The sequence below is a fragment of the Mytilus galloprovincialis genome, chromosome 9, assembly GCF_965363235.1.
Source record: "Mytilus galloprovincialis chromosome 9, xbMytGall1.hap1.1, whole genome shotgun sequence".
NCBI lineage: Eukaryota > Metazoa > Mollusca > Bivalvia > Mytilida > Mytilidae > Mytilus > Mytilus galloprovincialis.
The window spans coordinates 72081735-72102903 of NC_134846.1; the positions used below are offsets into that span (position 1 = coordinate 72081735).

A 21169-nucleotide genomic window follows, 5' to 3' on the forward strand; every position below is an offset into this window, starting at 1 on the left:
TTGGCAACTGGTGTTCTAATCACCTTTTTACAATTCAAAGAGCAAAGAATTTGTTTGAAACATGTTTTATATACTCAAACAGTATTCAATATTCATTTTTGATGTTTCAGGAGAAATTCATTGGTGGAGTATCTCTTTGAAGAGAATAAAAAATGTTGCTGAAGTTTGCTTAACAAAAATACATGTATCCAATTGTTTTATCACTTTAAAGAAAAATATTAATTACAAATTTCAATGCTTCATTTTTTCTGGATTTAACACTGACACAACCAAAGATTTGAAAGTCATGGATGTAAATAGGTAGACATAATTTAGAGGCTGGTTACATTACAAAATTGAATCTACCATTTGTTGAAAAGGAACTGAGAATAAAACTTGATATTTATTGAATTATGTGAGCTCCATATCCTAGCTTTGCATTCTTGTTGTTTACAAACAATGTTTTTTGTTTGCGCTTGATATACATGTATGTCTGTTAACAAATAGAGAACCTAGTAAAATATGATTTTGCTTCCAACCACAAGAAATTTCAATACAGCATGTCTTCCAAGCTTTGAGATTTTAATATATTCTATGATTTTTTTGATTTTTTTTTCCTTTGAAGATTTTAAAACATCATTAGGTACCCTGCACTCCGATTTTAAAACATCATCAGGTACCCTGCACTCCAAGAAGCGACAAATGAAATGGTCTTTTACATGTACATTTGAGACAATCATGTTTCTGAGCATATTAATCGGCATATCAGTTGTCAAGAGGAAAAGGAATCACATCTGTAGACCTGGTCTTAATCAGCATACAAGAATGTGTTCACAAACAAAAAGATTTCTGCAACAAACGAAGAAAAAACAAATGGATTATGATAATCAAATAAGACCACAGAAAATTCTTTTGATAAGACTGAATTAATAAGATTTCAATGAAATGTTGATAATTTGCATAACCCCCACAATTCTTCAGGTATGACAGTGGTACTCAGAGTGAAACTGACAGGTGATAAAATTTCTTTTGATGTGACATAGCCAGGTAATATTGATCACTTGGTCTCTTTAATTAGTACCTGTATATTGATTTCCTTGCTGTGTTGATGAAGGAAATCTTAATTTAATGACAATAGACCCAAGCTTCATTTTCATGTACAAGCATGCTTGAATTGTCTGGTCAGTATTAATAAAATATTATTGACTTTGAAACAATCTAAGTAAAAAAAAAGTAAATAATGAAACAATCTTGAAAAAAAACAGTAGATAAACTTTAAACTTATGCTCATCTTATGCAAGACAACCATGTGATCTAATATGTCCAGAGAAGCAAGCAGAATAAAAGTAGAAACATATGTCTCATGAAACAAATTCCTAATTTACACATAAAGAGAGTTTCTCAATCCAACCAAAACAAATTCCCAGACCAGAGTCCTAGATAACTTTTTGCTTTGTTGTGTTGTTGGGCTGCTGGTACATTGGCATATATCCAGCATTACTTTAAACTTACAGGTGTATTTCGAGAGTTGATTGACTTGGCACTATAGAAACATTCTCTTCTAGTTCTAAATTAGACTAAATGATGTGAATTAGACCTTTCCTCAACCCTGTTTGTCTGAACTAAATATGATATAATTCCAACAACTGATACAGACATAATGAAGGCCCTTACTCACTCACAGGTCTTTTTATTATGTTTTATTACTGTCACATTAAAGAATACCTGACATCTTTTTTTCTTTACAATATTAACTCCAAGGAAAGAGTAGAAACAAAATTGTCTTTCAAAAACACAAGTTAACATACAGATAATAGCTTTTTTTTAAATCCTGAAACATCAAATAACAAGAAGATAAATCTTCCAACACAAAATTAAGTCTTATATGAACACATTGAAATTTAATAGCAGAACAATAGAATGAATAAATGTGGGGTAAACCTAAATTAGAGTTATAATTGACAGCAACCCCATGAAAAAAAATAACCAAATGTGATTTCAAGGCCAACACACAGTTTTCAACAAAGGACAGTAATCAACACAATATGTTTAGACCTGTAACCGCCATGAAATGATGAATGCCGATCATACAAACTGTACATGTGACGTGATGAAATGAAGGTGATTGTAAGCTCCTTATAATTTTGATTTAATACATCTGTTGTACCTTGTATGTTTAAAATCACTAGAAAATTTGAAAATTAAGCATATCAAAAATTTAACCAGGCATGGCAAAATCTTCATGTGAGTAAGTACATTAAAAATCAATGAAATTTGTAATATTTATTATCATTTTTTTTAAATAAATATAAATTTAAATGCACCTTTTTGTATGTATGCTGCATATCATACTAACATACTGTAATGTACAGTTTCTTTAAAACATGAAAGGGAGAAAAAAACCTATGTCCAAAGTCCAAACACACCAAATGCAAATATAAATGATCCATATCATAAATTTTCATGCAAGTAAATATTCCATGCCAATCCCTTACCATTTAAAGAGAGATCCATTATAAACATTACATTATTGTCAGGCAGTAAAAAGCATGCTGCTGCTTCTTTCATTTTGACCGATCAAATAAAGCCTGGATCTTTTTTTGCTCTTTTTAACTATGACCAGGAACAAGGAAAGGACAGGACAGAGAGTGATCATCCGAGCCGATCATGACATGATTTCCTAGATCTTGAGATTCTGAAATAGACTTGGAGCCCATGTACCATGATGTGATCAGTGTATCTATATTGATCTTAGGTGTTGGCCATTGTTTAGAGAGGAAATAAACAATAAGCTTCGTGCATCTCCACCTTAATTATAAGTTAACAATATACTTAATCAATGGACCATTATCCTGTATGTCACATAGTACAACTTTCTAAACATAGTCCTCAAATACTAAATGACACAGTCACACGCTATGATTGGGTGACTTCCTTTTTTCTAGTGATTTTGATATAAAGCAATAAACAAACTTAACAAGTCCTTAAAACTTGCACTTATTAATTTTTTTTCTTCATCAGCTGATTTTTTATGCACTCATTTTTTAGGCAAAATGCTTAAGAAATCATCATGGTTAAAGTCTCCTCTTACATATCTTTTTAGAATTTATACTAAAACTACTGATCAACAGTAAAGTAAAATTTTAGCATTTTCCCTAAATAACTTAAATTTTTTTCTCCTAAATACATTTGTCATTATCAAACCTGGTAACAAAATTGCAGAAAAAAAGCTTAAAATGCTAACAAATAATGCTTCATATTTGAAAATACAGATCTGCTAACAGTCTAGGCTATTTACTCAAACATTTCAAGTCCAACACGAAATATCCAATTTTAGTCAATAACCAGCAAAAACTATTAACAAAATAAACATTACAAGAAACTTGATCATCTTTTAAACTTCCATTTGCGATGTAAGGTTTAAAGTTACAACAATGTCAGGATTTCTACTTTGACCAGTCACCCGATGAATGAGACCAAGGGGATCATATATACCAACATAACCTGTGATATTGTTCTTTATTATACACCGAAGGTAAACAATATCACCCTCAGACAAAGATACACACAAAAAGGGCCAATCATTACTTTATCTCGATCAATTGAAGGCGAACAAATTATTTTACTAACCTCTTCAATACAACTTTTTTTTCAGGTGCATATCACTGACAGGACGGTTACCTGCCACACAGAGACATTTTTAATTAATAGGTACTTAACGATGTTATGTTGATACACATCACAGTTTGACCTTAATAGACCAAAAAATTGATCCAACAGAATGTTCATATGTTAATGGATCTAATAATGAAACAAAAAATCTCCTTTCCCTTACTTGATACATGTATACGATACATATGAATGATAGCTCTGTTACTATCATAGTTGTAGTACGCTGTAGCAATAGTATCTATGAAAATAATCTACCAGTTTATCTTGACATGACAATAAGTATTTCATCATAATAAATGACACAATGAAATCTACCTTACCCATAACAGTTTTCTTTGACTTCTATGAGAGAATGAATTGATGTAAACACCAACAAACTACACAACCCTATTGAAGAAATACTACAATTTCCAGCAGCTTAACCTAAGGTTTACAAAGTAAGCTTTACATGCTTTATTGGAACTTTTTATCTAAAAATTACATCTGGAGACAAACTGAAACAGGGGAGGGAGGTATTTTTTGTCAACATATCAAATATGTTTCAAAATATTAGATTTAAGAAAAGAGGTCTACTGTTTCTAAAAGTCATATTCTAATAGGCAAAAATCATGCAGAATTTTAAAAAAAATATAGGTTTACATTGTAACTTTTTAATCGTCTCCTTATTAAGAGGGGAGAAGGGGGACAAATGACCTGGTTTTATCCCAAAACTAACAAAGAAATATATATTGTCACACATTAAACAATATACCACTATTACTTTAATCTAAATTTTCGTGACATTTGGTAACTTATATCAAAATCTCAAATATTCCTTCATTAAATTTTTTTTTCAATTTCATTAATTAAAAAATTCCATTCCACCATCATAATGTGAACAATAAACCATGAGTCAACCAATAGAAAAGGTGTGCTATCTACCTGGTATCACCTGACAATTACCTTTTTATTGATACTGACTTCATTTTCCCAATCAAATTTCTATTGAATTTCTATGTCCACACCTGATAAATATTTAAATGGAATGACCATGTCCACTTATTTAGTTATATCTGTCTCATATGAGTGATATTTCCATATTTACTTAGTGAGTTATTTAATTCAATAGGTAGTAATAAAAGTACTGTGTTCTTGTAAGGTCAATATACCTAAACAAACCAAAATGTACTCAACTGGAAACAGTTTCCATCATACAAATGTTTAAAATAAGATCCGTTCATTGAAAAAGGTCTACTTCATCAATTTCCATATTTGTCCAAAAATATTTGATGGATATTTTGGTTGGTGATTTATATCCAGTGGAAAATATTACATGCACGCCAAGACAAGAACGTTAATGCTAAAGTTTACAAGATAACAGTCAATGGGCAGTGAATGGTACCCTACTTGTATAGATGAATGTGACCGAGAACCTATCAGGATCGGTCTTTGTTCTTATTAATACTTTCAAGACTCAAAGTCAAGCAAATACCAATATTTAAGCCTTTGATTAAGCACTGCAACAGGTCAAACCTGCAATCTCCTTAACTACTAATAGCAATGTCCCATGATACCACCAAAGTTTTTGCAACTGTTATCAATTTTTCTTGGTCTTGAAATGAAGTTATGGCATTGCAATGACACAAATTTCTGAACTTGAACTGGCAAAAAAGTAGTCACAGTAGAGTGAGCAGATCATATCCTGAAAACTTTATCTGACCACTCAAATGTTAAAGTGAGGTCAAGATCAGTTACTATTACTGGATTTCCATGGTCTCTATTATAGACAAGAGTGCACACGCTGAAATGTCTCGCCTTCTATACTTATCATTGATATTATGTTGATAGTCCTAAGTATAAAGCTAAGCTTTAATACAACTGTCACATAAACTTAACATTAACCAAGATAACTAAACAAAGACCAATGAACCTTGAAAATGAGGTCAAGGTCAGATGAACCATGCCAGGCAGACATGTACAGCTAACAATGCTTCTATACAACATATATAGTTGACCTATTACTTATAGTTTAAGAAAAATAGACCAAAACACAAAAACTTAACACTGTGCAATGAACCGTGAAAATGAAGTCACGGTCAAATAAAACCTGCGCAACTAACATAAAGATCATAAAATATTTCCATACACCAAATATAGATGACCTATGGCATATAGTATTAGATAAAAAGACCAAAACTCAAAAACTTAACTTTGACCACTGAACCATGAAAATGAGGTCAAGGTCACATGACATCTGCCCGCTAGATAGGTACACCTTACAATCATTCCATACAACAAATATAGTAGACCTATTGCATATACTATGAGAAAAACAGACCAAAACACAAAAATTTAACTATAACCACTGAACCATGAAAATGAGGTCAAGGTCAGATGACACCTGCCAGTTGGACATGTACACCTTACAGTCTTTCCATACACCGAATATACTAGCCCTATTGCTTGTAGTATCTGAGATAAGGACTTGACCACCAAAACTTAACCTTGTTCACTGATCCATGAAATGAGGTCGAGGTCAAGTGAAAACTGTCTGACAGACATGAGGACCTTTCAAGGTACGCACATATCAAATATAGTTATCCTATTACTTATAATAAGAGAGAATTCAACATTACAAAAAATCTGAACTTTTTTTTCAAGTGGTCACTGAACCATGAAAATGAGGTCAAGGACATTGGACATGTGAGTGACGGAAACTTCGTAACATGAGGCATCTATATACAAAGTATGAAGCATCCAGGTCTTCCACCTTCTAAAATATAAAGCTTTGAAGAAGTTAGCTAACACCGCCGCCGCCGTAGCCGCCGCCGGATCACTATCCCTATGTCGAACTTTCTGCAACAAAAGTTGCAGGCTCGACAACAAAACTGAAACAATTTGTTTGGGTCACCTGGGTGGCAGCAATGACTATCATTTGTTAATGTCATCACTAAATACACCTTATTTAGCTCTGGCAGTCAGTTTTTATTGGTTGAAGGACCCATAGTCCCAATAGAGATCCCGACTTTCTACAGTACACTAGCAGTACTGGTATATGCCATCAATGACTTGGTACTAGATGGGCATGCCTGAGGAATATGATCCTTTTTAACAAACCAATGTTCATAGTGTTTGTACAGTTTGATGCCAATCTACTAAGGTGCTACAGCCATGGCTGGTGATACTACTGTCATATAACCTGCATTAAACTTAAAAATCAACCAAGCAGTAAAAACTTTAAAATGATTCAATATTTCATACATGTATTTTTTTAATATTAAATTGTAAAAAGGAAAAAAATTTCCCTTTCAAAATGTCTTGTGTAGGTTGAGTATAGTAGACTTATGTAAGGTATTACATATAAGGAGCTGTGTATTGTGTACATTGTAAGTGTTCGTGAAAATAATAAGGAAGAGATTTTCATTAGTCATTATATCAGTATCTTTATTAATAAGGTGTAGGATATTAACAATATCCTTATATTTCACAATGGTACAATTGACCTAAGGTTAATTATGTCAGAGCCAAGACCTTTGATGTTTGACCTTTGACCTGAGGGTTACTAATCTAGCCACAGTAACTTTGCATGAATTGTTAATATTCATAATTTAATACTTGTTTTTTAATTACTTTATAATCATGTTTTCTTTGATCTAATTACTCAGTGACCTTGATCTTTCGATTGACCTATATCCAACATGTCCGTGAATCCATATTTCTCTAAAAAAAGTGTCTTTACTCGCACTTGAATCAAGGGTTAGAGAATGGAATAAGAACAGGGACATTTGTACTAGAGTGGTGTTGATCTGACAACTACCTTCACTTCAGAGATTATTTGAAAATTTGGAGAAAAAATTATCATAATTGTGTTATCTAACATATTTTCCAAGAAAGCCAATAAGTTGAGAAATGAAATAGTGCCTTCTGTGTGTTCTTAACCCTCTCCTTCTATATTTGAAAAGTGATCTCATTTAAACTTTTTAGCAGTGGTTTATTAAACATCTGAATAGATTTTTTCTTCAGCAATACTCTCATTACATGATGACACACAAAAATCAATGTATATTAAATCCATTGTTCAAGTATACTACACATATATTTTTTCTGTTGACTGATTTCACAGTTATTACTTGCAATAAAATGTGTTCTGCTCGAAAAACCATTTTCACAAAAATGAAATTAATTAAATCTTAAAATAAAATATTTAAGTGATCTAATATAAAACAAAATTGAATTTTAACATAAAACAAAGTTGAGGCCCATAGGAGGACATAAGCACTCATCATGAAGTAAATGATAGTTAAAGTTATATGGTGAGTGCATATAACCAAAGTTGTTTTTTTATATTCCAATATTTTTGTTTCACTTCACAGTGCAAAACAGTTAGTTTCATTCAATATTCATGTCATACTAAAACTATGACTTAACAAATATAGGTTATAATTGATTGCAGCATAAGATTCTATTAGTAAGAATGAGTTACAGAATTGTGAATATGTTCTGGACAGGAGCAGATACTACATACAGAAAGCAAGGATACAGTAAGGGTATTTTTAAGATAAAATAATATATAATTATTTTATAAGTGCCTTAAAGTAGCTCTTTAGGTTTATCATCTGAATTTATAATTGTGATATTCAAATGTTGGCTTGCTGTCTAATTTTCAGTGGCATTCGGGACAAATATAGTTTGGAAATTGGTACTGTACATCAGGATTGTTTTTGTGCTCCTGTTTTAAACACATATTTCAATTGAATTTTTAAAGAGACCAGAAAAGAAAGCTAAGTAACACTGTTCAGAGCCATCAACTAGAATAGATGGCAAATCATTGAAAACTAATCCTGACCTGCTGATGTTTTGGATAAAAATATACATGTAGGCACAGTCCAAAATCAACCAAAAGGGAGCAGTAAGAAAGTTACAAGGCCTTTGTAATGTTGTTATTTTATAGTCTCTTAAAATGTACCAGTTATTAAAAAATATTCTTCTAGTTTATTGTCCAGGTGTTTATTATAAATAAGACAATGCTGTAAATTTATTTATTTTTTCCAAAAGAAAACAAATTGAAGAAAGATGAAAGTGGTGAAAAAAATAATATTTTTGTGAATGAAGTGGGGGGAAAAAAATGACCCAGGTAAAACCCCAATGATGCCAACATGTTGTTATAAATCTAAAACTTGCTTTGTACTAGAATGACACTTTGGGTCAGATTTCTAACGTGGAAGTCTTGTAATCAACAAGCCCACAGGAAGACACAACCCAAACTACAAACATAATTCTAACTATACTTGCGATTTTCCTGTATCTATATTGACCCTAGCGGTGGTCTTACAAATAACTATCAATCACTTCAATAGAGACCACTGATATGCCATTGGAAATATGTTGGATTTAAGATGGAGAAGGTTCGATATAAGGATGGACATTTATATGTAAGCAAGCTTAAGATGCATAATACAATATATATCAATTTTAATTTTTTAAGAAGATACTGAATGATATTTTTTTATAATAAAACTGGTTGATTATTTAGGGAACCACTAATGCATGGCTCATTTATCTTGTAGGAAGTCAGTTAGACACCCCCACTCCAACTTTTTTTTACCCATATGAAAATTTCGGGATCTCCGCTACTGAAATTGTTGTGTGTATATTGTTTTCTGTTGTCCATGTTAATTTTTTCCAATTATTTTTTTTTACATGGTCTTTATCCACTGCTAGTCCTATACTCTGTTCACTCTATAAAATCTGCACTGGGAGCAAACCCGGGTTAACTAACCCCAATTAATTACCCCAGTTCACACTTGATAAAAAATTAACCCGGTTTGGGATTTTCCCTCTCAACAAAAATATAAACATAGGGCACCAAAATTGTAACCTGCATCTGCATGTCCACTGAACATATATTTTTTTTTCATCATTTAAAGTCTGAAATATTTTACCCACATGGTCGCTTTTGAGGAGTTCAATCACAACCAACCGCTATCTGTTTTTTTTTTTTTTTCAAATAACATCACTTTATCCAAATTGCACCCATTTTTCACCCAAAAAAGCGATATAGGCTTCATCGTTTATCATTGTCCAGGTTTACTTTTCAACATAGATTAATACACTTATAGCTCTCTTTTTGTCGTTAATTTTTTATGATTATATAATACATGACCCAGTATTATAATACATGTACGGTAACTGGACGTTTGTCACGTGAAAGTTACATCACATTGATGACTTATTCAAGCAAACGTCATATATGTCACTAATCAACAACCTCACATTAACTTCACTTTGCTTTCACACTTAGAAGTGAGGTAGTTAATCCATGTTCGCCCCACATTAACTCCACCTCAAATAAGGGATAATTCTATTACGGGCTCGCTGCGGGATAAGGCGTTCACACTTCCTAAATTTAACCCGGATTAACTAATTAGGGTCAAACCTGGTTTAAAAAGGCATAGTGTGGACGGGGTACTACATTTTCTTCTTTTTAAGGCTAAATAATTTACAAAATGAAACTAACTTGAATCCTTTATTCTAAAAAAAAACTAGGACTGATAGCTGTAGATAGGTAAAATGCATAAATTTCTAACAAACCTAACAAAAAATGTCATAAAATCTGTAAAAGAAAGCATGAAAATTTGGCTAGGCTGGTAGGCAGGAAACACACATATAAATATTGTGGCCTTTCAAAGAAAAAAAAATGCCATTTCTGCACAGAATTTCCAAATTACATCTTGTTTCCTTCACTATGAATTAGAAACTCAAACTAGGTCATGGATCATATCAAACAAAGAAATATTAACATGTCAAACATGTTGCATGCCAAAATTACTTTGTTAAACAAGCTGGAAAGTTGAAATGGTCATATTAATATGTCTCTGGTGATGATAGCCTAAATAATGCAATGTCAGTATACATAATCACATATACTAGTTTTTCTTATGGCAGAATGGCTTACATCATCTACAAAGCATGGTCTAGTCAAGAAGATTTGGTTAATTCTCTTGAATGAATGCCGTTTATTCAAATATACTTTTTGACTTCTTTAAAATTAATGAATTTGGGAAATAATTTAGAAATGCAAAATAAATCAAATATCCAGAGTAGCAATTCCAAGAGAAATTCACACATTTTCATAATGGTCAGGACATAATCAAAATTGAAGAATTTAAATTGATGGATAACTGGTAAGTATATTACTATCAAGAAATAGTTTTCTGAATATTTTAAAAAGATGTGGTATGATTGCCCATGTGACCAATATCCACAAAAGACCAAAAGACACAGAAATTAACATCTACAGGTTAGGGTATGGGGTTTAACAATAAGCAAAGTCCATACAAAATAGTAAAGAGGATAGTAAACAAGAAATGAAATGCAACTTCTAGCTTGAGCTTTATACATGAACAACCTTGAAATGATAAATACAGTCAAGACATTCATATGGTCCAGGTTGGTTGATGCAAGTCTCAAAAGTTGTGTTTAAATAATTGAATTTTGTTTTTAAGCAACTTTCAGCACTTTAGGATATATCATGATGCCAATTTTTTGGGACGGAAGGCAAAAACCTACAACTAACTCATGGTATTCTTTCAAACAAATTTTACCACTGGTTAAATTGTTCATGTTGTGGTTCCTAAGATTAATGATTGCAAAATAATCAAAACATAAAAACTATTTCAAAGCAAAAGTATGACAGATAATTGAGTTACACATAAAAGGATGCTGCACAACCCAATCCTAAAATAAATCTAGAAAAATACATTTGTCCCTCAACAAGACTTGTAAGTTGAAAATGGTTCCAAAAGTGAAAAGTTTTTTGTTATTCAAAACAATTACTTACATACATGTACAATGGACAAAGAAAAGTTTATAAATATATGCATCATATATATGTTTCCTAACCAGTGAAATTTCCAAACTGATAATATTAACGGCCTAACTTTTTCATTTTTTTCTATTTTGCTGTTTATTGAAAACTTCCATATATTTCCAATTTTTGTTAGAAAAGGACTTAATGGTCTACAAATTGTGTATGGAATTTGAAGTGATAATATTTAGAAGTCTTCTGAAGGAGACTGTCAGTACCAGCTGAATGTAAGCACTTGTCAATTACTGTTGACAACTTAATCATATACTCTTAGAAACAATGGCAGAAATCAAGTCCGCCCATTGTCATCATCTACATGACTACATTATGATGACAGAATACACATTATTGTAAACAAACAATTTTCAGATGCACCAAACCACAGTCCCTTTGCAGCTAATACAGACCAACTCTGAACAAGGCTAATTTGGAAATTATTATCAACTTCATTAAAAAAATTGGGGGCAGGACCTTTTTCAGGACGTCAGGATTGGGTGTTTTTAATCTCTGGATTTTGGGATTGAACCTTTAGGGATCCAGGAATTCTTTTTTTGAATTTCGGGATGTCTGGATTTATTTTCATTTAATATTCGGGACCTCTTGATTACATCTTTTTAAGCCCAGGATTTTGAGATCAGGAGCCCTTCGATCCCCCTCATAAAAGTTATAAATACACTAAAAAATAACAAAGTGTTGTAAAATTGAAGTACAAAAGTTTCAGTTCTCCAACAGGTATTTTTTTTTTCATTTTGGACCTAATTATAAATCTGAATGATTTTGTCTGGCCATTGGATGGCTTACATGTGTTGTAATAATGTATGAGATGTTTTTGTTTGAAAATTGTATAATTTTATTACACAATGTCACTATTATATGTCCCCAAGGAATTTACCTTTTTTCAAGATGTTCTCGAAAAAGCCATTTTAGACCTAATTTTTGTATTAAGATCCATCAGTATATAAAGGATTATTCTTTGGTTGGAGGGCATGTTCAGCTTGGTTACACTTATAATTAATTTAAAGTTGTCAAACCAACAATAGAAATATATCTTCTTTTGAACAAAAAACCCAAAGATATTTACTATTTCTTTTGTTCAGTGTTTTTGTCTAGTTGCTTCTCAAATTTAAATCTGAAGATAACAACTTTTCAGGGATCATAAGAAAGTCCAAATCTGAAGATAACAGTTATGATATGATAATTTTTGAAAATTAAATTTTGTTAACTGATAAAAAATACATTTAATAAAAACTATTCAATAAAATATTTCTATCTGTTTATAACAATCCAAATTAAAGCTCTCTGTTTATTTTTTTTTTTTAATTGAACTAGGGTGCATTCAATGTATACTGGAATTTACTTTGACAAAACTCTTCTTTGATGTAAAAATTAAGAAATATAATTATACATATTGAGACTCAGTCGGCACAAAATTATTCAAATTACAAGTTTCAGATTTTCTCTATCCTTGATTATCTTTGGGTGAGAAATTTCACATCTTTTTAATATTCATTACTATAACAGTTTTAGGGGATTATGAAAACTGTTGTTTTGTTTGCCCTCACATTAACTTTTAAAATAAATGAATCAAATGCCTTTTGTATGAGAAAACAAAAGATAATGGATTTTAGACAGAAAGGATATTGTTGTCAAAACAATTAACATGTTTAATTGACATGTGTTGTGATTTCAATCAAATCTGACAGACTGTGATCTGATTATCTAATTATCTGTATAACAAACAACTTCCACTCTCAATGACCATTGGTCAGCTTAGCTTATCTGACCCAATGGTCTTCATTCCCAGGCAATTCAAAATTGTAGGATCAAATTTGACTCTATTAACTGAAGTGTAAACATAACCAAAAACCTGTATTATGAATCATCTTATAAATAAAAGTGCAAGTGAATAAAACTGTTGTTACAAGTAGTAAATAAATTTACAGTTCACTGACCAACACAATGTTTTGAAGAGGAGTCCATTTTACTACAATAACGAACCTTAACAATTAAATAACAGAGTTGTAAAGCGACCATAATATTATCATGTGATAAAAATAGAACGGTGTGTTGCTTAACAAACATCAAAGGGAATATTGTATTATGATTAAAGCTTACCATCTTCTCGCCCGTTTTCTGTTTTGTCACCGTCGTATCCGTTCCCCAAACCACCATTTTTACCCTGCAAAGAAAACAAAATTCCCTTATATTTGCAGCAAATATCCTCGTTGATGTATAACGTATCACATGGTAAGATCAAAGGGTAATTCCTCCATTGATGTAATTATTTCAATCAACATTTTTACGAACCTCTTCGGTTTCCGTTACTAAGCCTAATTTGTCTTCGGATAAATTTTCAGATGATCTCTTTTCCTCTTCACCTTCATCTTTATACACTTTCACTTCGTCATTTGAAAAGAAGTCTTCTGAGCCGCCAGAGTTCACATGCGGCATTGTCATTTCACCAAAAACCTAAATAAATCCCACTCTTTTTTGTGCCACTATCTCCCATACACGTTTGGTTTCCGCCATGAATAACTTGTGAAGACATTCAGATGGGAAAGTACCCAATTGGCAACGAGCACTTTACTTCACAGCCAATCAAATCTCGGCTTACAAAATAGGTTCGGTATGACGGAGGTCATCGAAAGGGACACGTATTTATTAAATTTGATATTTGAAACAATAAAATCAACTTTACAGAAAATACATTCCTTAAAAAAAGTAAGAAATAAATTAAATCATTTTTTAAATTGACCATTACAATCAAAATGATAGCACGATATTACTTAGTTCGTGCAATAATTGCAAACATCATGTCATTATTTACATAAGTAATTCGATTTTAAATATCAGAGGAGTTTGCCCCCAGGTACCTTCCCTTTGATGTTAGAGCTCTACAGTTGAAGTAAATGCGTGCAAGTGCAATGAAAAAATGATGTGTGCTTCTCCTTCGTTTTGCAATGTGTTTTGATTGCTGGAATAATTGATTTTGATGTGATTAGTAAATATTTTGCCTTAAATTAAGAAAATTAGCTTTTTGAAGATGAAATGTCATAGGAAAACGGTTATATAAAACTGATATTTTAAATAATATAAATTATTATAATTTAAATTAATTTATTTAAGTCAGATATTTGATGGACTTCGTACGGACCTATTTAAACTGTCCTGGACGAAAAGAGTTTAAATAGCCTCCATTCTTCTTGTGCGTCTTAACATATAATGTTTTAACACAGAACCTTTGATCTCCTGTTTATCTCAAATCTCAACGATCCGATAGATGGGCTTGCACCCTAAAGGTCAAGTGTTCAGGGAGAAAAATTCATTGATTTGTTCAAATTATATCTTCAATCTTATATTTTTTGTGTATTAGTAATTATTTAAACAAAGGATTTGTCATTTTCAACGGTAAAGTGAAATGTGTTATATGAGAAATTGGAATTTTTGTATTAAACTCATTCCGTCGGTTTCCTTTGATCTTTGTCGGCAAGCCTTTGTGATACCTTATATGGCAGTTCAGATTGAACATTCAGTCTAGTTTGTTTACAATTTGTTTGTCTTGTAACTATCGCCATCTAGTGGATGCGACAAGGAAAATTATACTTTTTGGTCATCAGAAATTTATGATATGTGTATTGCATTTTGTCTTTTCCTTGACAGGTAAAGTAATTCTGGTGAAAACAGAGAATAAGCAGAGACTCGTTCGCACACATTATGCATTTTTCTGAAAATTTGTGAGAACTATTGAATGTAGATTTAAAGAGTACGTGGTTTACTAGAAAACATCAAGGATATCATCTTTGAAATAATCTGGAAATGTTTATATTCCACTTGTTTACTGATGTCGTCTTCTAAATTTCTTATCAGGGCAACTGTTTATAAACCTAGGGTAAGCAATTAATATCCTTTAGTTGAAATATTACACGAAGTTTATCTTTTAATTCCTCTTTTAAAAATAAATTGAGACTAAAGTCAATTAAAAATATTCTGAAAAAATAATAGTAGTTAAACCTGTGTTAAAATTGTCTGAGATCAAACGTTTTGAAATATATATTTTTTTTAATATAACTTGATTCAAAATCACTTACGGGTGGTTATGAAAAAAATATAACAATTATAATTCATTTTTGTTTATAGTTTTGGTTTTCTTCTTTTCTGTCTTTAAAATTATTTGTCCATACAAAGAATCGGATAAAAAATATAATAAGGAGCGATCATTAGATTGTGAGGGGGAGAGTATAACAGTTTTTTTTAAATAAATATTTTGATCCCACACCGTTGAAAATAAATATTAAAACTGAATTAGAAAAAGAATACATCTTGATATTAGCAACGGATTTTTTAAAATTCAGGAAATTTTGTTTAATTTAACATTCCGATCGGTCCAAATTTGAAAGCTGCACTGCTTTCCACGAACTGAATTGTCGTCCCTCAAAAGTATTGCAAAATCTCGTCTCAGAAGCCTAACAACCTAAATCTTTCTAAAGATATTTTCACTCAGAAGAGGCAATTGAAAAATACAGACCTTTTAAGAAAATATGTAAACCCTGCCTTTTCTCTCATCGCAGACGTTGGAGATTAAATTTAAACATATCTGCATGTGCGCGTGTGTGTGTGTGTTTGTTCGTGTATCATAGTGTCACAATAAGCAAATAACATAAAATTACAAAGTTTTTATAATGTCTACAAAATACATAGATACATTTCTACGAATAGCTTAGGTCAGGAACATATATATGTGTTAGATATACTGTTCCCAGCTTAGGTTCAAGCAGAAATGGTTCCCGTAAGCGATACTGATGCAGCAATTAGCGCTACTCAAAACATCAAAATGATCAAGTCTTTCTACCCTTGGTGCTTAATTTTGTATTATTGTTTTTTCACTTTTCCAGTTTTTTTAATGTATCGGGTTTTTTCTTTTTTGGTTGTTTGTTGTTATTGTTGTTTTTTTTATTAATAATTTTAACAGTTACTTTAAAACTAACCTTAATGAATAGATAAATATTATTTAAATAGTGAAAACAGCTCCTTATAGAAATATTAAAATGAAAAAAATATGTTTTATTCATATTCGCGACGGGTGGATGAAATTAAAATTTCATAGAAATCGATAGAAAAAGATGAAAGAAATCAGCGAAACGGATTTGATAGCCATGTATACCGCCCTCGAAGGTTATGTTACTTTTATTATATTAAAGAATCACTGAGCGTAAATTATACCCTACTGAAGCGGAATTGTTTTGTTTTGTAACATTTTATTTTTATTCCTTTTTTTTAACAGACTTATGTTATACATTTGTTAAAGCGCAGTATTGTTTTGTTTTATAACTATTTTTTTTTTTTACCTGAATAATGTTGCAATGGGGGGGGGGGGGGGGGGCTTTGGCTTGCATGGAATATAAATTTGACTACAATATATTTATGCCATATATCTAGTATTCCAGAAGTTGATTACAGTAGAAGTATATGCTATATATTAAGTATCCCAGTAATGAGAGCAGATCATTTGCATTTTTAATTTATAAATATATAAATTTTGTAAATAATAAATAAGCTGGAATATATTTAGCCCGTTTAACCATAAGATTAGTGTCATGGAAAATTATAACTGTTCATATTCAAATGATTGTACAAATGCGTTAAAACTTCACGAAAAAAATAACATTCTCTCTATTATGGAACCCAAGTATTTTATATTGACGGTCACTGATATAATACTTCCATGATCCTATACAAAGGAATTTACTTTCATCTTCAGATGTGTATACAGATTTTTAAATAAAGTGTAACCATATGAAGGCTTTGATGAAATCATATGCAAATGAAAAAAAATAAATATCAGGGAATACAAACTTGACAACGTATAAGGAACATAAAAAAAACACAAAATATAAACACGAACCAGATACTGGTGGTAGCTTATTGTTTGGACATTACATCAACTGGACGTGACATTAATTTATGGCAATGCGATTTGGGGAATTTTACTTTATTCATTGGAAATATAGTTTTCTGCTCCACATTAATTTATTTCATGTGTATAACGTGCTGCTACTTCGTAATTACAAGAAAGCAATGAGTAATGCCATCTTATATCAATTTTGTTCCAGTGACCTACTTTTGACCTATGGAGATTACTCGCAGGTTTGGCTGGATACAGTTAACCGGTGTTTTTGGCGGTTTTATTTGAATTTCAAGTTTCAAAAATGGTTTATGTAACTATCGTTAAAAAAGCACAGTAATAGGAATGTACTCACACCCGTCGATATATTAAGCTCATCATATGCAGTGTTGTAATGATTACACATCTGAATTATATTTATGTAGAGAAGTGAATGGAACTTGGGCAAAATTTAAAGATATTTTTACTTCTATTTTAAATGAAGCAGCTCCTAAAAGAGCTATTAAGATAAAAAAAACATACAGAGCCATGGATGACTTCTGAAATTATTGAACTTATTCAAAAAAGAGATCTGCTTTTGAATATATATATAAAAAAACAAATAGTAAACATTTTTATTACGATTATTGTAAATGCCGAAATAAAACTCAGAGAGAGGTAAACAAAGCTAAATCTTCATATTTTGGAAATAAAATAGAAGAAAATAAAAATAATCCAAAAAATATCTGGAAACAGTTTAAAAGTATGGGTTACAGTACTAAACAGAAGGAGAAAAGTAAAGTTGTACTTAATATAGAAAATGAGAACTGTCATGACTCAAATACAGTGGCTAACTACTTTTATAACTTTTTTACAACTATAGCTGATAATTTAGTATCAAAATTACCACCAGTTCCAAAAGTGTTTGATATTAAAACAGACATATTTAAAAAAATTTATAACACTGTTTGTTGTAATGATTTGAATTTTAAATTAAAACCTGTGACTGAAGAATATATTTTTAAACAGTTACAACAACTCAATCCAAGTAAAAGTACTGGATTGGATGGAATACCATCAAGGTTTTTAAGAGATGGCTCAAGTATTTTAGCAAAGCCAATTACTTATATAGTTAACTTGTCAATAACTTCAGGCATAGTACCTGAAGAGATGAAAACAGCTAGAGTGTGTCCTATTTTTAAGAAAAATAGTAGACTGGATGTCGGAAATTATCGACCAGTCAGTATTCTAATTGTAGTTTCTAAAATTGTTGAAAGATCAGTATATTCACAACTTGAAAAATATGTGATGGAAAATGATCTACTTTATAATTTACAATCTGGTTTCAGATCTGCTTATTCTACAGATACATGTCTTATTCATTTGTTAGATCATATTAAAAATGAAACTGCTAAGGGACTTTATACTGGAATGATAATGTTAGATTTACAAAAAGCCTTTGACACTGTCGACCATCTTATATTGTGTAACAAACTACAAAAAATGGGTGTCAAATCATAATATATCTTAAATCAGATTCAGTACCATTAATACTAACTTTTTGTTGTCTATTACATGAATATGATTCAAACCATTTAGTACATTACATGAATATGATTCAAACCATTTAGTACATTACATGAATATGATTCAAACCATTTAGTACATTACATGAATATGATTCAAACCATTTAGTACATTAAAGTACTAAATGGTTTGAATCATATTCATGTAATAGACAACAAAAAGTTAGTATTAATGGTACTGAATCTGATTTAAGATATATTACATGTGGAGTACCACAGGGGAGTATTTTAGGACCACTTTTATTTCTATATTATGTAAATGACATGTCTATAAGTATTAGTAAAGACTGCAAAATTTTATTATATGCAGATGATAGTACCATACTATACTCTCATAAGAACCCAGAAGTTATATCGGAGAAACTGGGTAAGGAACTTGAATCTTGTAGCAAATGGCTGATTGATAATAAATTATCACTTCATTTGGGGAAAACAGAAACTATTCTGTTTGGGTCAAAACGTAAATTATCTAAAATTCGTAACTTTGATGTTACTTGTAATAATCACACAATTTCCTCGCAAAATTGTGTGAAATATTTAGGCCTTAATATAGATAATTCTCTTTCTGGAGAAAAAATTTTAAATAATATTATTCAAAAGATAAATTCAAGATTGAAGTTCCTATACAGAGAGGCAAAATGTTTATCAGAACAATCAAGAAAGACTTTAGTAACAGCTTTAATTCAATGTCATTTTGACTATGCCTGTTCTGCATGGTATGCTGGTGTCAGCAAAAAATATAAAGATAAGTTACAAGTATTACAAAACAAATGTGTTAGATTTATAAAAAACACTGGATATAGATCAAAAGTTGACCATAATGTATTGAATAGTATTGGTTATGTTAATATTGAAAATCGTGTTAAACAATTGAGATTAAACCATGTACATAATATTTATTACCACCATTGTCCGAATTATATGTATTCAAATTTTACAAAGGTGAGACATTTACATCATCATTTCACACGAAATAGTGAATATAACTTCTGGGTTCCTCCAGCAAAAAGTCAACAAAAAGACACATTTTATTTTAATGGCATACAAGATTGGAATATGTTGCCAATTAAGGTTAAAAAAATAAAGAAAATAAAGGAATTTAAAATTAGCGTCAAAGAGCACTTAACCAAAAGTTATAGTGCGGCTTCATCAGACTCCTTTTTATATTATTAACCATATTTTTATATAAATTACTTTCTATATGAATTTTTATGTCATATTAATTTGTGTGTTATCTTTTTTTGTATGCCGAACACTATAAGCCGTTTACATGAAGGGACCCCATTGAAAACAAGCTTTAGAGCTTTCATGGGTTATCCCTGATAAAATATCAGCAAATTGTTTCATACACCATAAGGATACTGCACTCATAAAATGCCAATATATTTTACCATATTATGTGTTAGTATTGTCTTTATATATCGTATATATATTTGTGTATTGTAGTTATAAATATGCTTGATATTTTATTGAATAAAATATTATTATTATTATTATTATTCATTTTTGTATGAATTAGGTGTCACAATTGCAAAGGGGTGAGTGGAAGATTCCACGTTCCATTTTTCCTGAATGAGTTTCCTAAGCGGATTTGTTTTGCAAATCTTACATTAAAGAAATTGCATGCCAAACATGATTGTTTTTGGTGGGTTTTTTTTTTTTGGGGGGGGGGGGGGACGGTGTGATACGTATAATGTCTATTGTGAAATTTTTGTAGAAATGCTATATGGATTATTTTAGAATCCAGAAACAAATAAATAATTCCTATTCCCTAACGGATAAAAAATAGCAGAATATAACAAATAGTCTTATTACTGTCTGTGTAATTAATAGAATTCCATTTCAATAAAAATAAATTATTAACAATAATAAAATCTACATATTTCAACAGTGTGTATATTTTTTGATAAAGGGTAACGGCTCCCGCGGAATCTGGTGTTTCGCCTGCGTCTTTTGCTGTCATTGGTTTTTATTTCAAAATGTTCAACTTACAAAAAAGAAAAAGAAAAAAGAAATAAAATTGAGAATAAAAACAGAGAATGTGTCAAAGAGACAGCAACCCGACCATAAAATTAGAAGTCGGTCGACGCAGCGAGAAAACCCTGCACTCTAACGCGTGCTTCAGCTGGCCCCTCAACAATTATATACTAGTTTAGCACAAACGACTCAAATCATAACTACGAAAAAAAACACATCAAAATGTGT

General features: G+C 31.0%; 1 protein-coding gene and 1 long non-coding RNA gene across 6 annotated transcripts in view; one reads left to right on the forward strand and one right to left on the reverse strand.

The window, feature by feature from the left end:
* Positions 1–14045, reverse strand: part of LOC143045855 (transcription factor 7-like 2) — a 54703-nt gene extending 40658 nt beyond the window's left edge. For all 5 annotated transcript variants that reach the window (XM_076218656.1, XM_076218655.1, XM_076218660.1 and 2 more), the window contains exons 1-2: positions 13805–14045; positions 13613–13676 (exon numbers count right to left, since the gene is read on the reverse strand). In XM_076218656.1, the coding sequence (XP_076074771.1) occupies positions 13613–13676; positions 13805–13954 (214 nt within the window). In that variant the 5' untranslated portion in view covers positions 13955–14045. The remainder of the gene's footprint in view (positions 1–13612; positions 13677–13804) is intronic.
* A 933-nt stretch (positions 14046–14978) lies between these two features.
* On the forward strand, positions 14979–18786 carry LOC143047040 (uncharacterized). Its single transcript, XR_012969379.1, has 2 exons — positions 14979–15386; positions 17608–18786. It is a non-coding gene; the product is annotated as an uncharacterized LOC143047040 (long non-coding RNA).
* The last annotated feature ends 2383 nt before the right edge of the window (positions 18787–21169 follow it).